This window comes from Neofelis nebulosa, chromosome 9 (genome assembly GCF_028018385.1).
Source record: "Neofelis nebulosa isolate mNeoNeb1 chromosome 9, mNeoNeb1.pri, whole genome shotgun sequence".
Classification (NCBI taxonomy): domain Eukaryota; kingdom Metazoa; phylum Chordata; class Mammalia; order Carnivora; family Felidae; genus Neofelis; species Neofelis nebulosa.
The window spans coordinates 140,800,966-140,816,391 of record NC_080790.1 but is presented as its reverse complement, the minus strand read 5'-3'; the positions used below and the strand labels follow the sequence as shown (position 1 = coordinate 140,816,391).

The 15,426-nt window shown below is 59.7% G+C and overlaps 1 protein-coding gene across 1 annotated transcript; it reads left to right on the top strand.

Moving 5' to 3' along the window:
* Positions 1–931: 931 nt before the first annotated feature.
* On the top strand, positions 932–14,799 carry YTHDF1 (YTH N6-methyladenosine RNA binding protein F1). Its single transcript, XM_058686198.1, has 5 exons — positions 932–1,210; positions 1,383–1,407; positions 2,402–2,481; positions 10,114–11,634; positions 13,461–14,799. Exons 1-5 carry the CDS (start codon positions 1,184–1,186, stop codon positions 13,485–13,487), a joined length of 1,680 nt encoding a protein of 559 aa, XP_058542181.1. The 5' UTR covers positions 932–1,183; the 3' UTR covers positions 13,488–14,799.
* Positions 14,800–15,426: the final 627 nt, after the last annotated feature.

Sequence of the window (15,426 nt, the reverse complement as noted above, 5' to 3'; positions counted from 1 at the left end):
CCCACCAGTGCACTGGAAAGAGAGCTGGAAAGGGAGCTCAGAGACCCACCTGGAAGCCACAGTGGGAATTGGCCACAGGGGCTCTCCAGCAAGGGATCGGGGTCCAGGCTGGGGACCCCATATTGGGAGGGGTGGGAGTGAGTGTGGAATGAGAACTGGACCCCTTTCAGGAAGGTGGAGCCAAGAAGGGGCTGTGCGGCGGTAAACAGACACCAGAAAACTCCCTTGCACGTTCTGGACCAGGGAACGGTGTGGGGCTGAACTCGCTTTTCCTCCCTGTGGTGAAATCCGGGCTCAAGACTAACATGCAAACCGGCGATACACTGGGGAGCCCCCTGGAGGCCCAAGGGAGCGCTGGAAAGGCAGCTCCCTCAAGGAGGCCCAAGCACGGGGCTGGGGGTGGGGGCGGGGACAGCTGTTGCCACCGGCAAAACTTAGGAAGCCCAGGGGTGCAGCCCCACGGCCCCGCAGAGCTCACACCCCGGCTGCCCCTCTGAGGGACGCTGGTGGGGCGCCAGGGGCGAGCGAGCTGCAGGGTAGACGGGGGTCCAGCCCGCTGTAAGCGGCTTTCGGTAGGCGGTCGCACTCGCCGGCTCAGCTTCTTCAGACCTCGGGGAGAAGCACGAGCGGGGGGCGTTGGGGCCCACGACCTGCGCCAGCAGCTCAGGGTGCAGGCGCCGGGCCCGACAGATGCAGCCCCCGGGAGGCGACCCGCCGCCGCTTCCCGCCCGCCCCCCCCCCCCCCCCGCGGCGCCGCCGGGTGCGCCCACGTGACTTCCCGGGCGCGCCCCGCCCCCCCCCCCGCCGCGCGATACCGGGACCCGGGCGCGACATCCGTCCCGCCGGGCGAGGGCGCGCAGGCGCGGCGCGTGGCGGCCCGTCGGCGCTCCCGGCCTGCCCCGCGCGCGCTGACGTCGCGCAGCCTCGTCCCCGCCGCCGCCGCCGCCGCCGCCATTGGAGTCGGCGCCTCGTCAGTGCGTCCCGTCCGGGCTCCGTCTCACCGCGCCGCGCCCCGCGAGCGGCCCGCGCGCCCAGCAGTCGCCGCCGCCGCCGCCCGGCCGGCGCCCGGGGAGGAGGCGGCGGGCCCGGGGCCGCGAGAGCGCGGGTGACAGGCCCGGCCTCGCGGGGAGGCCCGAGCCGGCGGGCGCCCCGGCCCCGCGCCGCGCCGCGCCGTTCATGAAGCATGTCGGCCACCAGCGTGGACCCCCAGGTAGCGGGGCCCGGGGGCGCGGGGGAGGGCGGCCGGGGGGCGCCCCGGGGCGGCGGGGCCCGTTCGGGGCCGGAGCGCGCCCCACGGCCGGGAGGGGTCCTCGTGAATAACTTTGTGTTTCCCTCCCCCCGGGGTCCCGTCTGCGCGCACGACCCGGCCTGCGGCGACACAGAGAACAAAAGGACAGGATACTAAAGGTGAGCGGAGTTGGCGCGGTCGCTGCGGGTCCTGGATGGAGGAGGCGGCGGGCCATGTGGGGGAGAAAAGGTCTCGGAAGGGCGTCTGGAGCCGGACGCTTCTTCTCCGTGTGCTTCCGGGAGGTAGATGTTAGGTGGCGATACCGGGAGGTTTAGCGGCTGGAGATCGGGGACTTTTCAAGGAGAAGTAAGTGAAAGGGTGGTGGGAGGCATCGCATCCTTCCTCCCCGCTGCATGGTGGTGGATTTGAATGGGGGAAGGGAGGGAGGCAGGTGTGCGGGGCCGGCCCCGGGGGCCCTGGGGGGCTAGCTGCGCCCCCCACTAGTTAGAGCCCTAGTGAACCGGGCCTCGGGAGTCTCTGGTGATGTTCGGGCTTAGGGTAACCCCCCAAGACTCCCTGTCGTGAGAGCCCGTAAGTGACACTTCGTGTTTACTTGGAAGACTTTTCAACCAGTGTGTGTTACTCGGGTGTAACCAAATATGGTTCATCGTGTTTTAAGACTGGAAAGGGCCCAGCACTTTATTTACCTTTCCTTTCCTTTTTCGGCTGAGCGTTGAAACAGCGGAAAGTAAGCGGAGAGCCGGATAAAAACGAGCTCGGAAGCGTCATTCGGTTACAGCCTGGCCCCGCTGCCCGGGCCGGAAGCTCCCGGTTCTTCTCCGTCCCCCCACTCGCAGTGAGGCCTTCGAAGCGCTGTGGTTGCCTCCGTAGTCTGCTCAGGCCACACCATCATCCCCGAAGCCCAGTTACAAGCTCTCGGTTATTTTGTCAAGTTCTTCCAAATTATGATCAGATCTTTACCAAAAACATGAAATTGTTGAAAGTTCTGCCTTGCCGTCCTAATTGTGTAAACGTCAGCTGGGTACTGTGTTCATTCTTAAGTAAAAGCAATTTCTAGAAATCGAGGGACGTAGGCTTTACTGTCTTTGATTTCCATGCTTAAAAGTAATTTTTTAAAATTCAGAGATAACATTTTGCAACTTCTTGTTCTAGTACAAAATGGTTCTTTGCATCAGAAGGATACAGTCCATGACAATGACTTTGAGCCCTACCTTTCTGGACAGTCAAATCAGGTGAGCTTTCTTGTTCTTTATTTTTTTTAAACCTGTATTTTTATGTTAGTTTTGGGTCTCGTAATGCAACTTTCCTGCTACGTTTCTGATTTTATCATCCTAAACAACGAAGAAGCACCGTGTAAAGTACTAGAAACAGAGAGCATGCTGAGGATCTGCTCAGAAGACCAGCCTTGAGTTAAACACGGGGCGTGAGCGTGGGGAAGGCGGTGCGCCCCGGAAGGAAGGTCCCGCTGGGGCCGTCTGCAGGTGGACTTCTGTCGTCCTCAGCGCCTACGGCTCAGTGACGCACCGCCGTGGATGGAGTGCAGGCGTGTGTCGTTGTCTGAGGTTTCCCGGGGAGTTATTTTAGCTCTGGGCAAGGAGAACTGTGGTCCAGGAGAGCATCTAAGAATCCAGCTCCGGAGCCAGACTTTGGCCTTGGGTTCGGATCTTCACTCCGCTGCCGTGTGACACTTTGTCAGGTGGCTCGCCTCTTCTGTGCCTCACTGTCCTTTTGTAGAAGACTGGCTGTGGAGACGGCTGGGGAGTCGTTGGGAGGACGGCAGGCAGTGCTCGTCAAGCCCCGACATGGCACCTGTACAGGGCCCAGCAGGTCGTAGCTGCCCGTTTTCCTTCGGTTTTTCAGAGTTTCTCCACCGTGGCCCTGTGGGCATTTTGGACGGAAACGGTCTTTGTTTGGGGGACTGTGAGTCGTGGGGTGCTGAGCAGCCTTCCTGGCCTCCTCCCCCTACACGCATACCGGTATGACGAGCAGAAGTGTCTTGATGGCGTCTCCTGGGGGCTGACTTACACTGGGTGAAACCACCGGGCTAGTTGGAGTTCAGGCTAGTTGGAGTTTTAAAACATACTACGCGTGTTCGCTTTGGAATAAAACCAGGCTTTGCCTCTTCCCTGGGGTGGAATGAAATTAGTTTGTCTCTTTTCTTGCCAGTCTGCCCCTTTCTGAAGTGTCTTAGAACTTAAAACTTTTCCCTGTCTTCGTCCTTCTTTTTTTCAAATGTGTATTTTTGAGAGAGAGACGGAGAGAATCCCAAGCAGGCTGCACACTGTCAGCCCGACCGGGGCTCCATCCCGCAAATTCGGAGAACATGACCTGAGCCGAAATCAAGAGTCGGAGGCTCAACCTACCGAGCTCCCAGGTGTCCCTGTCCTTACTGCACTGAGCCAGTCTGCAGTCAAGGTGCCCAGGACACCCTTTCTAGAGCCCCTCCCCTTGCACCCCCCCCCCCCCAGGACCCACCCCTCCTCTGGGCAGGGCCAGGTGGGGCAGAGAACTGCCCTGGCCTCGGTGACGCATTGTCGGGGTAATGGCAAGAAGTTGAATGAGTACTTTATTTTTCCCTTATGTGGTCTGAATGCTATGGCGGTATCGTGTTTTAGGCTTTGACCAAAGAAAGGTGAGGGGAATTGTTTCACTCGAAATATGTTTTTATGAGGCAGGCGCTTTCATGTTATTCGGGCGGATTTCCTTAGAAGCAGAGCAGATGATTTTCTGTCAGGAGGGTAATTACGGCTGTTTCACCCTGGGGAAGCCAGCTGGGAGGACAGGGGTCGGGTGACGCTGCAAGGGACAGCCTTAAAACAGCCCTTTGTCCTGGGTATTGGTGTGCTTTTCAGCAAGATGGTTAATCACAGTACTTAAGAGTAGATCCGTGATCTCTTTCGTTTTTTTGTTTGTTTATTCTGAGAGAGCACACATGCGTGAGAGCTGGGGACGGGCAGAGAGAGAGGGAGAGAGAGAGTCCCAAACAGGCTCTGCACCGTTAGCCCAGAGCCTGACACGGGGCTTCAGCTCACGAAACTGACGTCATGACCTGAGCTGGAGTCAAGGGTTGGACGCTCAACCGACAGCCACCCAGGGGCCCCAAGAGTAAATCCAGGTTCTTGATTGAGAACAGATTTTCCAGAAACGCCCAACTGTTAGAGTGTAGAATGCAGGTAACACGGGAGAGCTCTTAGAGCCTAATTTTCCTGGTCCTCTTGTTTTGTGGATGAAGAAAAGGGCCCGAGAGGCCTGGTTTGCCCAGGTGGTGGAGCCAGTTTGTGGCAGAGCTAGGTTCTGGACTAACTGGGCGGGGGGGAAGAGATGGTCTCTTCCATGCACACAGCAGGGGCTCGTCTGGTCCTTGTGTTTGTTGCTACTTTCTTCGTGCTGGCCACCACGCACGTGGCCTCCTTGCAGACAGAAGCCACTGGGGATTGATGACACCTCTGGGTTTGGGCTCTGCTGGCAAAGGCTTCTCCTGAGGACGGCTCTGTGTTTCGGTCCTCCAGCTCCCAGACGGGAGGCGCGCCATGTGGCCCGCCCGACCGCACGTGAGTGAGGGACCGCGGTGGCTCGAGTGGCCGGGAGCAGTGCACTTCAGTTGCCAGCACTGTGCTTCTCTTTATTGAGGTGTTTTGGACGTGTGACAGGTGGCACGTATTTGAAGGATGCCATTTCACAAGGGACTTTGCCTGTGTACCTCTGGGGCCGTCACCGCAGGGAGGATGGTGACGAGGCCGTCAGCCCCGTGACGCTTTTTTTTAATACGGGTGTCTGTAGTGGCAAGTTCGAGGCTATCTCTGTTTTTGTGTTTTATGAAGTTTTAACACCGGGACGATTTGGAAAGTGTTTACAAGCATGCTGTTCAGGCTAGTTCACCTTGTAACGCCCCACAACGGAGCCGGGGTCCTGGGCGCGGGAGGGCCTTTGGGCCCTCGGGCGTGCATTTGTCCCTTCCTGGTCGCCCCGGGAGCATCCTGATGTAGCAGCCCTGCATCCCCTCTGTGACACGAAATACACGTTCGCTTTAGGAGACGGGTGGGGGGGAGTGCGGGGGAGCAGACGGGCTCTGGGTGGGGGCCACGCGGTGTGGATACTACGGACTGAACCGGATCACTCGGTCGTCAACAGACGTGCTTGTTTGCCCAGGCACGTCTGACAGAGACACAAAGGAGTGGAAGCAAACTTTTCTAGTTTATTTCTCAATTGTGTTCAGTTCAGTTGTGTTCTAAGTGCGATAGCATGTTTTCACTTTATGAGAAAGTCCTGCAAGTTTTCCTGTTCCCGTTTTCAGTGCCGAGCACCGTCATCGGTTCATGCTTATTCTTCTAGAAAGCTGTGATGCCTCTGACGCGAGGATCGACTTCCACTTTGAGCAGAGCCACTTGACGTGCCGGGCTGTGTGTTTTCGCAGTTGAGGGTGTGGTGGGCTCTCACCTCCGTTTCCAGGACCTGGTGTGCCCCATCTCAGAGGTTCCTTAGGGGGTCAGGTGGAAATCTGTACCTTCTCGCTCTTTGCAGAAAGAGTCTGGCCTCGGGAGGTGCTTCTGTTTATAAAAAGGCCAGCTCATCTTGAAAATCGTGCTCGGCTGTCATCCAGGGTTTCTGTCAGGTTTGGGGGTGGTTTTCACCCCGCAGCACAAGGCCAGGCTAAACTGATGCCCTGTTGGGTGGGCCACTTCATGTGGAGAGCCTGGGGGCCAGCTGGCTCATGGCTCGCTCTGTGCTGGGTGGTTCTGGCGGGCTCGAGCGACTGGGGGAGTTAGCAAGGAGCACGTGGTCTTGTAGGCCGTGGCCTGGCGCGGGTTTCTTGTGGTCGTGTCCAAAGGCTGTGGGCTTCAGTGTTGGCACCCACTCAGTGGAGACCAGCCGTCGTGGAGTGCGGCTGGTGGGGCCCAGCGGGGTCTTCACATACTTCTTAAGGTCAAGTTGCTCAAACGGCCTGCCTCATGGGGCGCCCGGGTGGCTCAGTCGGTTGGGCGTCCAACTCTCGATCTCGGGGTTGTGGGTTCCGGCCCTGTGTTGGGCTCCGTGCTGGGTGTGCAGCCTCCTTAAAAGAAGACACTACGTGCCTCGAGCTGGACACAAAGGCAGAAATTCTCCGGCGTCAGAAACCGTGGTCCTTGCACGCGACCCGGCCAGCTGAGGGACTGCAGTCCTCTTGCACAGAGACACATGCAGCCAAGCCTGTGTCCCCAGGGCTTCCCCCGGGTGCACCTGCCTGGCCCCTTGCAGCTCTGGTCCCTTTGTCGGTCTTCCTGATTGCCGTTGATACTTTCCACTTCCACATAATTTACTTAAGGGTAATTTCTAGCCGTTCAGGATGAGTTTCTTTTTTAACGTGACTGTATTTTACCAAGTGTGAAAAAGTTTGAATTTTAGAATAGGTTCGTTATTGTGTTTTACTGTGGTTTTTCAACGAGAGTGACGCAGGGATCACAGACAGAGACTTGGTGGAAGTCTGTTTTGTCTGGAGAGCCCATTCTGTCTGTGATCTTGGACTCGGCCACAAGGAGGCGCCCGGGAGTCCGGTGTTTGTCAGTCTTTCCTCGTGGAGCCTCAGCTTGCCTCGAAGAAGAGTCCGCCTCGCCTCCCTGTTTTGGGGCCCTGCGTTCTAGCAGAGGCTGCAATTAGACGGAGTCTCGTACGTGGGAGCGTCAGTCAGGGGGATGGTTTTCCCCGCACCGGCCTCAAAAAGGTTTTTGTAGGTCCTGCCTTTTCCTGGACGCGCAACGCCCCTGCCTCGAGCGGCTGCCTGCGGGGAGGGAGGGTCAGGCGCGCGTTCCCGCTGCTACAGCGCCTGCACCCGCACCCCCCAGGCACCGGCCTCCAGTTGGCAGCCTCGGGGCGCGGCGGGTCGAGCCGAGGAGCGTCCCGGCGGCAGCACATCTGTCTGGAGCCCGCGCTGCGGGGCACGGTCCGGCCAGCCGGGGCCGCGGTCCAGTTCGCCTATGAGAGGAGGAGAATTTCAGTTTTGCTGGAAGTTAAGGCCAGAGCATTTGGGTCCTGTGTGCTACGGACAGACGGACTGACGGGGACCGCTTCCCATGCAGCACAGCCCAGCCCGGGAGGGAGGGGGTGTGGTCCGAACAGCAAGCGAGAGTAAACACATCCGGGTCTTCTCACGGGACGAATGACTGACTGCACGTAGGTTCGTACACTGACTTGCTTGGCTTTAGCGCTTTGAAGGCAAGACGGCCGGTGGTGCAGCGAAGAGCTGCCGGGAGGACAGGGGTGGAGACCGAGTCGGGCTCACGGCGCTGAGGTTGCCGCACGCGGCCCGCCAGGTGGCCTGGAGCCAGTCGTACCGCGGGGAGGACAGAGGTGAGGACAGACGGACGGAGGCCGTGGGCAGGGCTGGCGTCCAGCCCGGGGAGTGCCGGGCCCGGTGCGCGTGGGGACGGCTGCTGGTGGGCCTGCGGCCGCTTGTCAGGACGCACCTTCGTCTGGGGCCTTGAAGCGAGGAGTCTCCATTCCTCTTGCTGTGAGAGCCGTAGCGTTGGAGGAAGATCTGTAGTGCTTTTGTGACTCTCCCGTCCGTGCTCACCGTGACCCGCCTGCACTGATGGGTCCCAGGAGGAGAGGGTTAGGTCCACTCAGGGCCACCACTTCTCTCCCAGACGCCCTCCTGCCGGGAGGCACTCCCGTGAGCCAGGAGGGTTCAGGGGTGCCGGCTGGCTGGCTTCCTGTTCCTGGGACGGTCCCGGCTGGAAGCCGCCGAGAAGCGCCTGTGCACGGCGTGGTCAGGACCCGGAACGCCAGTTCTGTCCCGTCCACAGCAGGACTTTAGATGAACTTGGAGGGCCGTTGAACGGAGAACACAACGCATGATGGTTTGTGTCCTCAGTTACGTCCTGCTACGGGCGAGGCTTACCTGTGAGTCACGAGTGGGGTGCTAGCCCCGTGTGAGCCCCGTCTGTGGGTGCTGAGGTCAGGCGGCAGGCTTAGCTCTTGGGGCTGCCCCTCGCCTCACAGAGCACGCCCTCTGCCCGAACCTGGTGATTTGCTCTCCCTCCTGACCGGCCCCCTGGAGAGCGTCTTTGAGGGCCCAGGTTGGATGCAGGCAGACAGAGGAGGTTACAAGAAAGGGGCCGGAGTCACTGACGTCCTTTCTAGGGAAGGTAGCTCCAGCTGTGCCGCGGCTTATGGGACATCGATGATGGGGCCGGTTCGTTGTCTGTTTTTCACCCCCTGAGCATCTCCACGATTCTTATTACTGGGAAAGTCCTTGCCTTTTACAAAGTGATTCTGCCGTTGTCTGCTATCAAATGGAGCGGCCAGCAGGCAGGAGCGGCGATGCCTGAGGTCCTGCGAATCCTCGACGGGATGGGGCAGCAGGAGGTGGCAGTGGAGACGGACAGCCAGGAGGCTGGGTGACCGACGTCACGTGTTGGGCTGGGACTGCTGAGGGACCGGCCTGTTCTCCAGAGGGTCCTCTGGGGGAGCGGGGTCTGGAGAGTCCCACGCCTGCTCACGGTGGCAGAGTGCAAATGCTTGTTTGGCATTCTGGCTCTCCCTCCCTGGCGGCCTCAGCCCGGCTCCCCGCCTCTGTGGGTCCCCGGGACTGTGCTGGCCAGGACAGCGGTGTTCTCACGTGAGAGTCGGTGCAGGGCTGGAGGAGGAGGTCTCTGGCCAATGCTCGCCTTGTAGAACTTTCTGGTTGTTTGTAGAGGAGGGTAGGGGAGAGGACGGGGGCCACTAAGCGGTCAGAAAATGGTGGCATGGGCTGGAAAGCTTGCTGCTGCCTCCACCCTTGTTTTCCTTTATGGCTTTGCCACTCCTTAAACCAGCTGCCCTGGGCGGGAAGCCTGCACCCCTACCCTGCACCCCTCCACTCCTCCTACCACCCACACCTGCCAGGAAGCCATCTACGTCACCTGCCAGTGGCATGGCCAGGGGGCCCCAGCTGTGGCCAGAAGCCCGCTGAGTCTCTCCCCAAGGAGACGCCTTGCCAGAATGGCTGACCTCAGGTCTGAATCCACACCCTGGGCAGATTTCCTGAGATTCCGGAGGTGAGTCTCTGCTGCCTTGAGGGCAGTCCAGCCGCTCAAAAAGCCCTCTCTGGGGCTCCAGCCGACGCATGGGTGTCCTCTCAGTAAGGAATCCCAGGTGAAGTTGGAGCCCGATGTGAAGGCTTCTCCAGCTCAGAGAGCAGGCAGGACACGGAGTCTTGGCCAAGGAGCCGGCCGAGGCCTCCGTGCTGCCTGACGCGCGGTGAGAGCCAAGGCCACGCCTGGGCCGTGGTGGGGATGTGAGATGACGAGGCCCCTTTGGACTCGGAAGTGGGGGTGGGCTGGCAGGAAAGGCGTGTGGGAGGGGCCTCTGAAGGGGCCCTTGATAGAGGGGGTGGGAGGAGCCCGTGGGTCCAGCGGAAAAGGGTGTTGCCCGTGAGCCGGGACCCGCGGGGACCCACGGGAGCGTTGAGCGATCGGGGGCTTGAAACCAGGCTGCCGGGCAAGCCGCCCTGTCGCCCCGAGCTCCCCGAAAGCCGTCTTGGCCTTCCCGCGGCTGTTCTCCCCTCCCGCCGTGCCGGCGGTGCTGTCCCGTGTGTGGGGTCCGCGGCGTCGCTGCTCCTCACTCTGGTTCCCTCCCGCGTGAACAGTGTGCTGCTTGAGGGTGCAGGAGCGGCTGCAGGTGGACTGCTGGCGGCCGGTGCCGGGGCCGCTGGGCCCGGTTGCGTCACGCGGACCCAGCACGCTGCAGGTGACCACCTGGCTGCTCTCAGCCCTTGCTGTGTTCTCAAACTGGGTGGCCTCGGTTCCTGTGGGGGGATGACGGTGCCGTGCAGCCCGCCTGGACCGAGGCAGGAAGTCTCCGAGTCGCGTCCCGAGAGCAGTCTAACCCGTCCCCGCTTGTTTTCCCAGAGTAACAGTTACCCCTCCATGGCGGATCCTTACCTGTCCAGCTACTACCCACCGTCCATCGGATTTCCTTACTCCCTCAATGAGGCGCCCTGGTCCACTGGAGGGGACCCTCCGATCCCGTACCTCACCACCTACGGACAGCTCAGTAACGGAGACCACCACTTCATGCACGATGCTGTCTTCGGCCAGCCCGGGGGCCTGGGGAACAGCATCTACCAGCACAGGTTCAATTTCTTCCCCGAAAACCCTGCCTTCTCCGCCTGGGGGACGAGCGGGTCTCAGGGGCAGCAGGCTCAGAGCTCCGCCTACGGAAGCAGCTACACGTACCCGCCGAGCTCCCTGGGTGGCACGATCGTGGACGGGCAGACGGGCTTCCACAGCGATACCCTCAACAAGGCCCCCGGCATGAACAGCCTGGAGCAGGGCATGGTGGGCCTGAAGATTGGGGACGTCACCACCTCTGCCGTCAAGACCGTGGGGTCGGTGGTTAGCAGCGTGGCGATGGCCGGTGTCCTTTCCGGGAATGGTGGGACAAGCGTGAATATGCCGGTTTCAAAGCCGACCTCGTGGGCTGCCATCGCCAGCAAGCCGGCAAAGCCACAGCCGAAAATGAAAGCAAAGAGCGGACCTGTCGTTGGGGCAGCCCTGCCCCCGCCACCTATAAAGCATAACATGGACATCGGCACATGGGACAACAAAGGGCCTGTGCCCAAGCCTCCGGCCCCGCAGCAGGCACCGGCCCCCCAGCCTGCCCCGCAGCCCCAGCCGGTCGTGCAGCCTCTTCCCGCTCAGCCCCCCCCTTTGGCCCAACCGCAGTATCCGAGCCCTCAGCAGCCACCCCAGACCCGCTGGGTCGCCCCTCGCAACAGAAATGCGGCGTTCGGGCAGAGCGGAGGGGCCGGCGGCGACGGTAACTCTCCCGGAAACGCTCAGCCTAATTCTGCCCCCGGTGTGGAGTCCCACCCCGTTCTGGAAAAACTGAAAGCGGCCCACAGCTATAACCCTAAAGAGTTTGATTGGAATCTTAAGAGCGGCCGCGTGTTCATCATAAAGAGCTACTCGGAGGACGACATCCACCGCTCCATCAAGTACTCCATCTGGTGCAGCACGGAGCACGGCAACAAGCGTCTGGACGGTGCCTTCCGCGCCGCCGGCAGCAAGGGGCCCGTGTACCTGCTCTTCAGCGTCAACGGGAGCGGGCACTTCTGCGGGGTGGCCGAGATGAAGTCGCCCGTGGACTACGGCACCAGCGCGGGGGTCTGGTCTCAGGACAAGTGGAAAGGCAAGTTTGACGTGAAATGGATTTTCGTCAAGGACGTGCCCAACAACCAGCTGCGGCACATCAGGCTGGAGAATAACGACAACAAGCCGGTCACCAACTCCCGTGACACCCAGGAGGTGCCCTTAGAGAAAGCAAAGCAAGTGCTGAGAATCATCGCTTCCTACAAGCACACGACCTCCATCTTTGACGACTTTTCTCACTACGAGAAGCGTCAGGAGGAGGAGGAGGAGGTGCGCAAGGTGAGTCTGACCTTCTCGAGCTCCGGGCGGGCCGGGGCCCCGAGCTGGAGCCGAGGCCTCGTGCTCGCTGGCTGGGGCCCGGCGACCGCCAGGTCCCCGTGGCCTCGGGCAAGGCCAGCAGCGTCTGGGCTTGTCCGGGCACGGCCACCCGGGTGGGGGGGGGGGTGGGGGGGGGTGGGGGGGGGGCGCGTAAGTGGACGTGACCACACAGCTTTGTGGTTCTTAGGGAACACGAGCCCTGGGGCCATGGTGCAGAAATTCTCCCAGGACACTTAGAAATAACGCCCCGTGGACTGGGGTAGGCCGGCGAGGCTGCTGGGGCCGCGGGGGGCTACGGGCCCTGCCTGACCCCCCAGGGCACCGCCCTCCTCGCCCGGGAAGCTCTGGTCTGGAGGCCGTGGCTTCTTTTTCTCCTGAAAACCCAGTGCCTTACAGGTTTGGGGACCTTGAACTCTCCCTCCGGGTGGCAAAGAGGAGGTGGGGGCAGAGTGGGTGTGGAACGCAGGCCCCCCCTAACCGGAAGCGAGCATCTAGAACCCAGGGTGCGAGCCGCGAGTTGGGCCTCCGACGTGGTGCGTTCCCCTTCGGCCACCGAGAACCTCCCGGAGCCTGAGCAGTTCCGGCCTGCTGAAGCGAGTCTGCCTGTGCTGCAGCGGAACGGGGCCCGTGGCCGTGAACTGGCCCAGGGTGGGAACAAGGACGGTGAAGCACACTCTGCGAAGCTGGCTTGTCTCAGAGAGTTCATGCTGAGGTTTTTTTCCTGCTGTTTGATACCGTCAGTTGACGATGGTTGGGCGTGCGGTCCTGTACCGACAGACGCGTCACCCGTCTGTGAATGGCAAGCGTCCCGGAGCATTTTTAGCTGAAAGGCCTGCAGCCGATGGTGACGTTAGCAGAGTTAGGCGCTGCGATGGCGCAACCATCACGGTTTGTAAAACTTGGAAACGCATTGGTCCTTCTTTGGTTTGTAGGGCAAGGAGAGGGGCGTGTTATTTATTTCCAGTTCCTGAGACCCTGTATTGTAACTCTTTTAGGCGTAGAGTAAAATGCCGAATTGCTGAATTTGCAGGGATGGAGCAGAGATCACTGGTCATGAAGCTTAAGCTCCTTGGTGGATTTCAGCCTGGCAGCAGGCTTTGTGTGGCTGTGGTTTATCTTAGATACGCTTCCTGACTCGCCAGGTTCTGGGAGTTGTGACGAGGCTAGGGGTAAATTTCTGCCCGTAACCGGTTGCCGTTTTTAAGGGTCTGGGGTCCCAAACCTGAGTTGGCCAGTGGGGTTGGGAAGAGAGAGTGTCGAGTTGGTCCGTGGGATACGTGCCTACAGGCAGACTCGGGGCACTCACGGCATTATGCTGTTCCTCCAGGGAGCTTGAGAGACGTGTGGAACCTACCAGAACTTTCAGCAGTGTGCTTCTTCCTTAGACCGCTGTTTGTGTGTCTCCAGTGGAGTTTAGTTGCAGCACTGTGAGGAAGGACCAATGTGGTTTCTGCCCCTATTGATGAGAAGCCAGCCGGGCGGACGTGGGGAGAGACTGGGATGCGTCACGGGCTCGTCAGACGTGCTCTGGGAAAGATGGTTCTGGGTGTGGTAGGAAAGAGCCCCGGCCAGAGAGGACTTGCGTGGAGCAGGTGGACGCCGAGGGCTGGGCATAGTTATCAGAGGCCCGGGGCGCCCGCTGGCGTGGCCTGGCTGGTCCCCGCGGGGGGTGCAGGCCCAGATGGGGGCCGCAGCCCGCAGCGCGGCCCGGGGGACCTCACTTTGGAGGGAGTGTGCATGGCGTGTTCACTCCGTGTGTTCAACTCTTCTCCTTTTTCTATCTACAGGAACGGCAGAATCGAAACAAACAATAAGGATGAACCAGTTTCTTCTGTGTTCTAACGTCGGACTGAAAAAGTTGAAGAGAACGTGTGCTTGGTGCTGTTGTCTCGTGCGGGGCCCGACTCGTCGCACCTTTCGCTCATTGTCTTTCATTTTTGCCCAGATGGATCTGCGTTCGTTTGTACTTTTTCTATGGATTATCGTATTCTAGAACTCACTAATAAAGGAGTATGTTTTCTGTCAGCCTATCAACCAGACCTAATGTGAGATATAAGTATCCTTCAAAAGCAAACCAAACAGAAAGCCCTCATACATCTGAAAGGTGGTTTTTTAGTTTTTTTGGGGTTTTATGCAGAAATTATGTTCTTTCTTTTCTAGTCAGTGTCCTTTAACATGTTTACGTGGAACTCATTTCTCACCCCTTTGTTGCTTTACAGCAGACACAAGAAACCGTGAGTGGTTTTGGCGTTTACTGTCTTCTGTTAAAATACTTCTTTTCAAAATGTTGAAATCAACAAGTTAACTATCACCTCATTTGAGCGGTTTGCTGTTTTTATTACCTGTTATCTGTCTAAAACGCTAATCCGTTTGATTTTTCTACTAGACAAAAAGATACGTTTTAGTTTTCCAGATGTGGTGAACGTGCCCCGTCGCGCGGAGCGCCATCCACCCTCGAACGGTCTCAGGCGCCGTGGCCGCCGTGTCCCTCGCGCTGCTCCGCCCGGCGGGGTGGGAGCGGCGGCACGCGGAGGGCCGGGCTCCGCGGGCGGCCGTTCGAGCTGTGTGTGTCGCCCCACCTGCCCCCCTCGTCCCCCGACAACCCGACGCCCTTCTGAGTTTCCCGCCCACGATGCTGAGCTTTACACGTCCGGTCCGCTGGTGCAGACGGAGCGGCGGGCGATGCCGCGGGCGTCAGTTTCACCGTGCGCGTCTGCTTTCTCTTTCCCGTTGAATGGGTAAAAAAAAAAAAAAAAAAAGCAGACAACAAAAAAAACCCTTTTAGAAACTGAATTTGCTGTCCTGTTCTGTGGACCGAGGGACCTTGAACTGGCTGCCACCTGGAGTCCGAGTCAAGCATGACCATGGTGCTCACACCTGTCGCTCCGGCACGCAGTCTGCACGCGCCCACCGTAGGGGATCTTCCTGTTTAGAGAGCAGATACCTTCCGAAAACTATTTACTCCAAAAGACCCTCTGAGTTAAAGTTTAAGCTGTATTATTTAGACTTGTATTTAGAACGTGTCACTTTCTCTGAACTGTTCCTGCCTGTGTGGAGTCACGGACAACATCGGATAACTTTTCCTCTGGAGAATACAAGCCTTAATAAACAATACCTATTTAGCAAGTCCGGTGTCCTCATCCTTCACTCCCCTTTCACGGGTTGGTGGTGGTGGTAATTGCGCAGCCAGCCGCGGGGGGAGGGGGTCGCTGCCCCAGAGCCCGAGCACGATTCTCCGCGTCCGAGACTCGTTCTCGTCTGCCGCAGGGGAGCCGGCGACCGAGACCGTCGATGTTGTAACTTCGCTCACCCCGCGCTGTGGTTTGTGGGAAAGACGGAGGGACTGTTTAAAGATCCGGTTACAGCTCCGAGTTCGTAGTCCCCCCCCCCACCGTGTTGTGCTGCAGGCCTTTTCAGATCTCAGCACCGGCCTCCCCGGACTGGCCGTCCCGCCCGCCGCCTCCCTCCGTTCGTTCTTCAGCCGCGGGCACCGGCACGCTTCCTCCAAGCCTGCGTGTGTAGCAGGAAGTCCCGTGCCTGCTCGGTTTGCTTTACCGTTGAGGTAAAATCCACAGGCACGAACTGTAAGAGGGTTGAAGTTTGAGGCAGAGCTGACACAAAGGTACAGGATGTTAGCATCATCCCAGAAAACGGGCCTTCCTGGGTGCTCGCCCTGCCAGGGCCCAGCCATTGGAGTAAGGTCATGGCTGGTGAACACAGGGAGTCAGGCCGGGCCCTGCGCCCTGACAGGCC

What these genes read in the sequence shown, in the direction of transcription:
- YTHDF1 (XM_058686198.1), top strand. Translation starts at nt 1,184, where the DNA reads ATGTCGGCCACCAGCGTGGACCCCCAG. An exon ending in AAAAGGACAGGATACTAAAG is followed by an intron (nt 1,408 to 2,401) that starts GTGAGCGGAGTT and finishes TTCTTGTTCTAG; the next exon opens with TACAAAATGGTTCTTTGCAT. An exon ending in TTTCTGGACAGTCAAATCAG is followed by an intron (nt 2,482 to 10,113) that starts GTGAGCTTTCTT and finishes TTGTTTTCCCAG; the next exon opens with AGTAACAGTTACCCCTCCAT.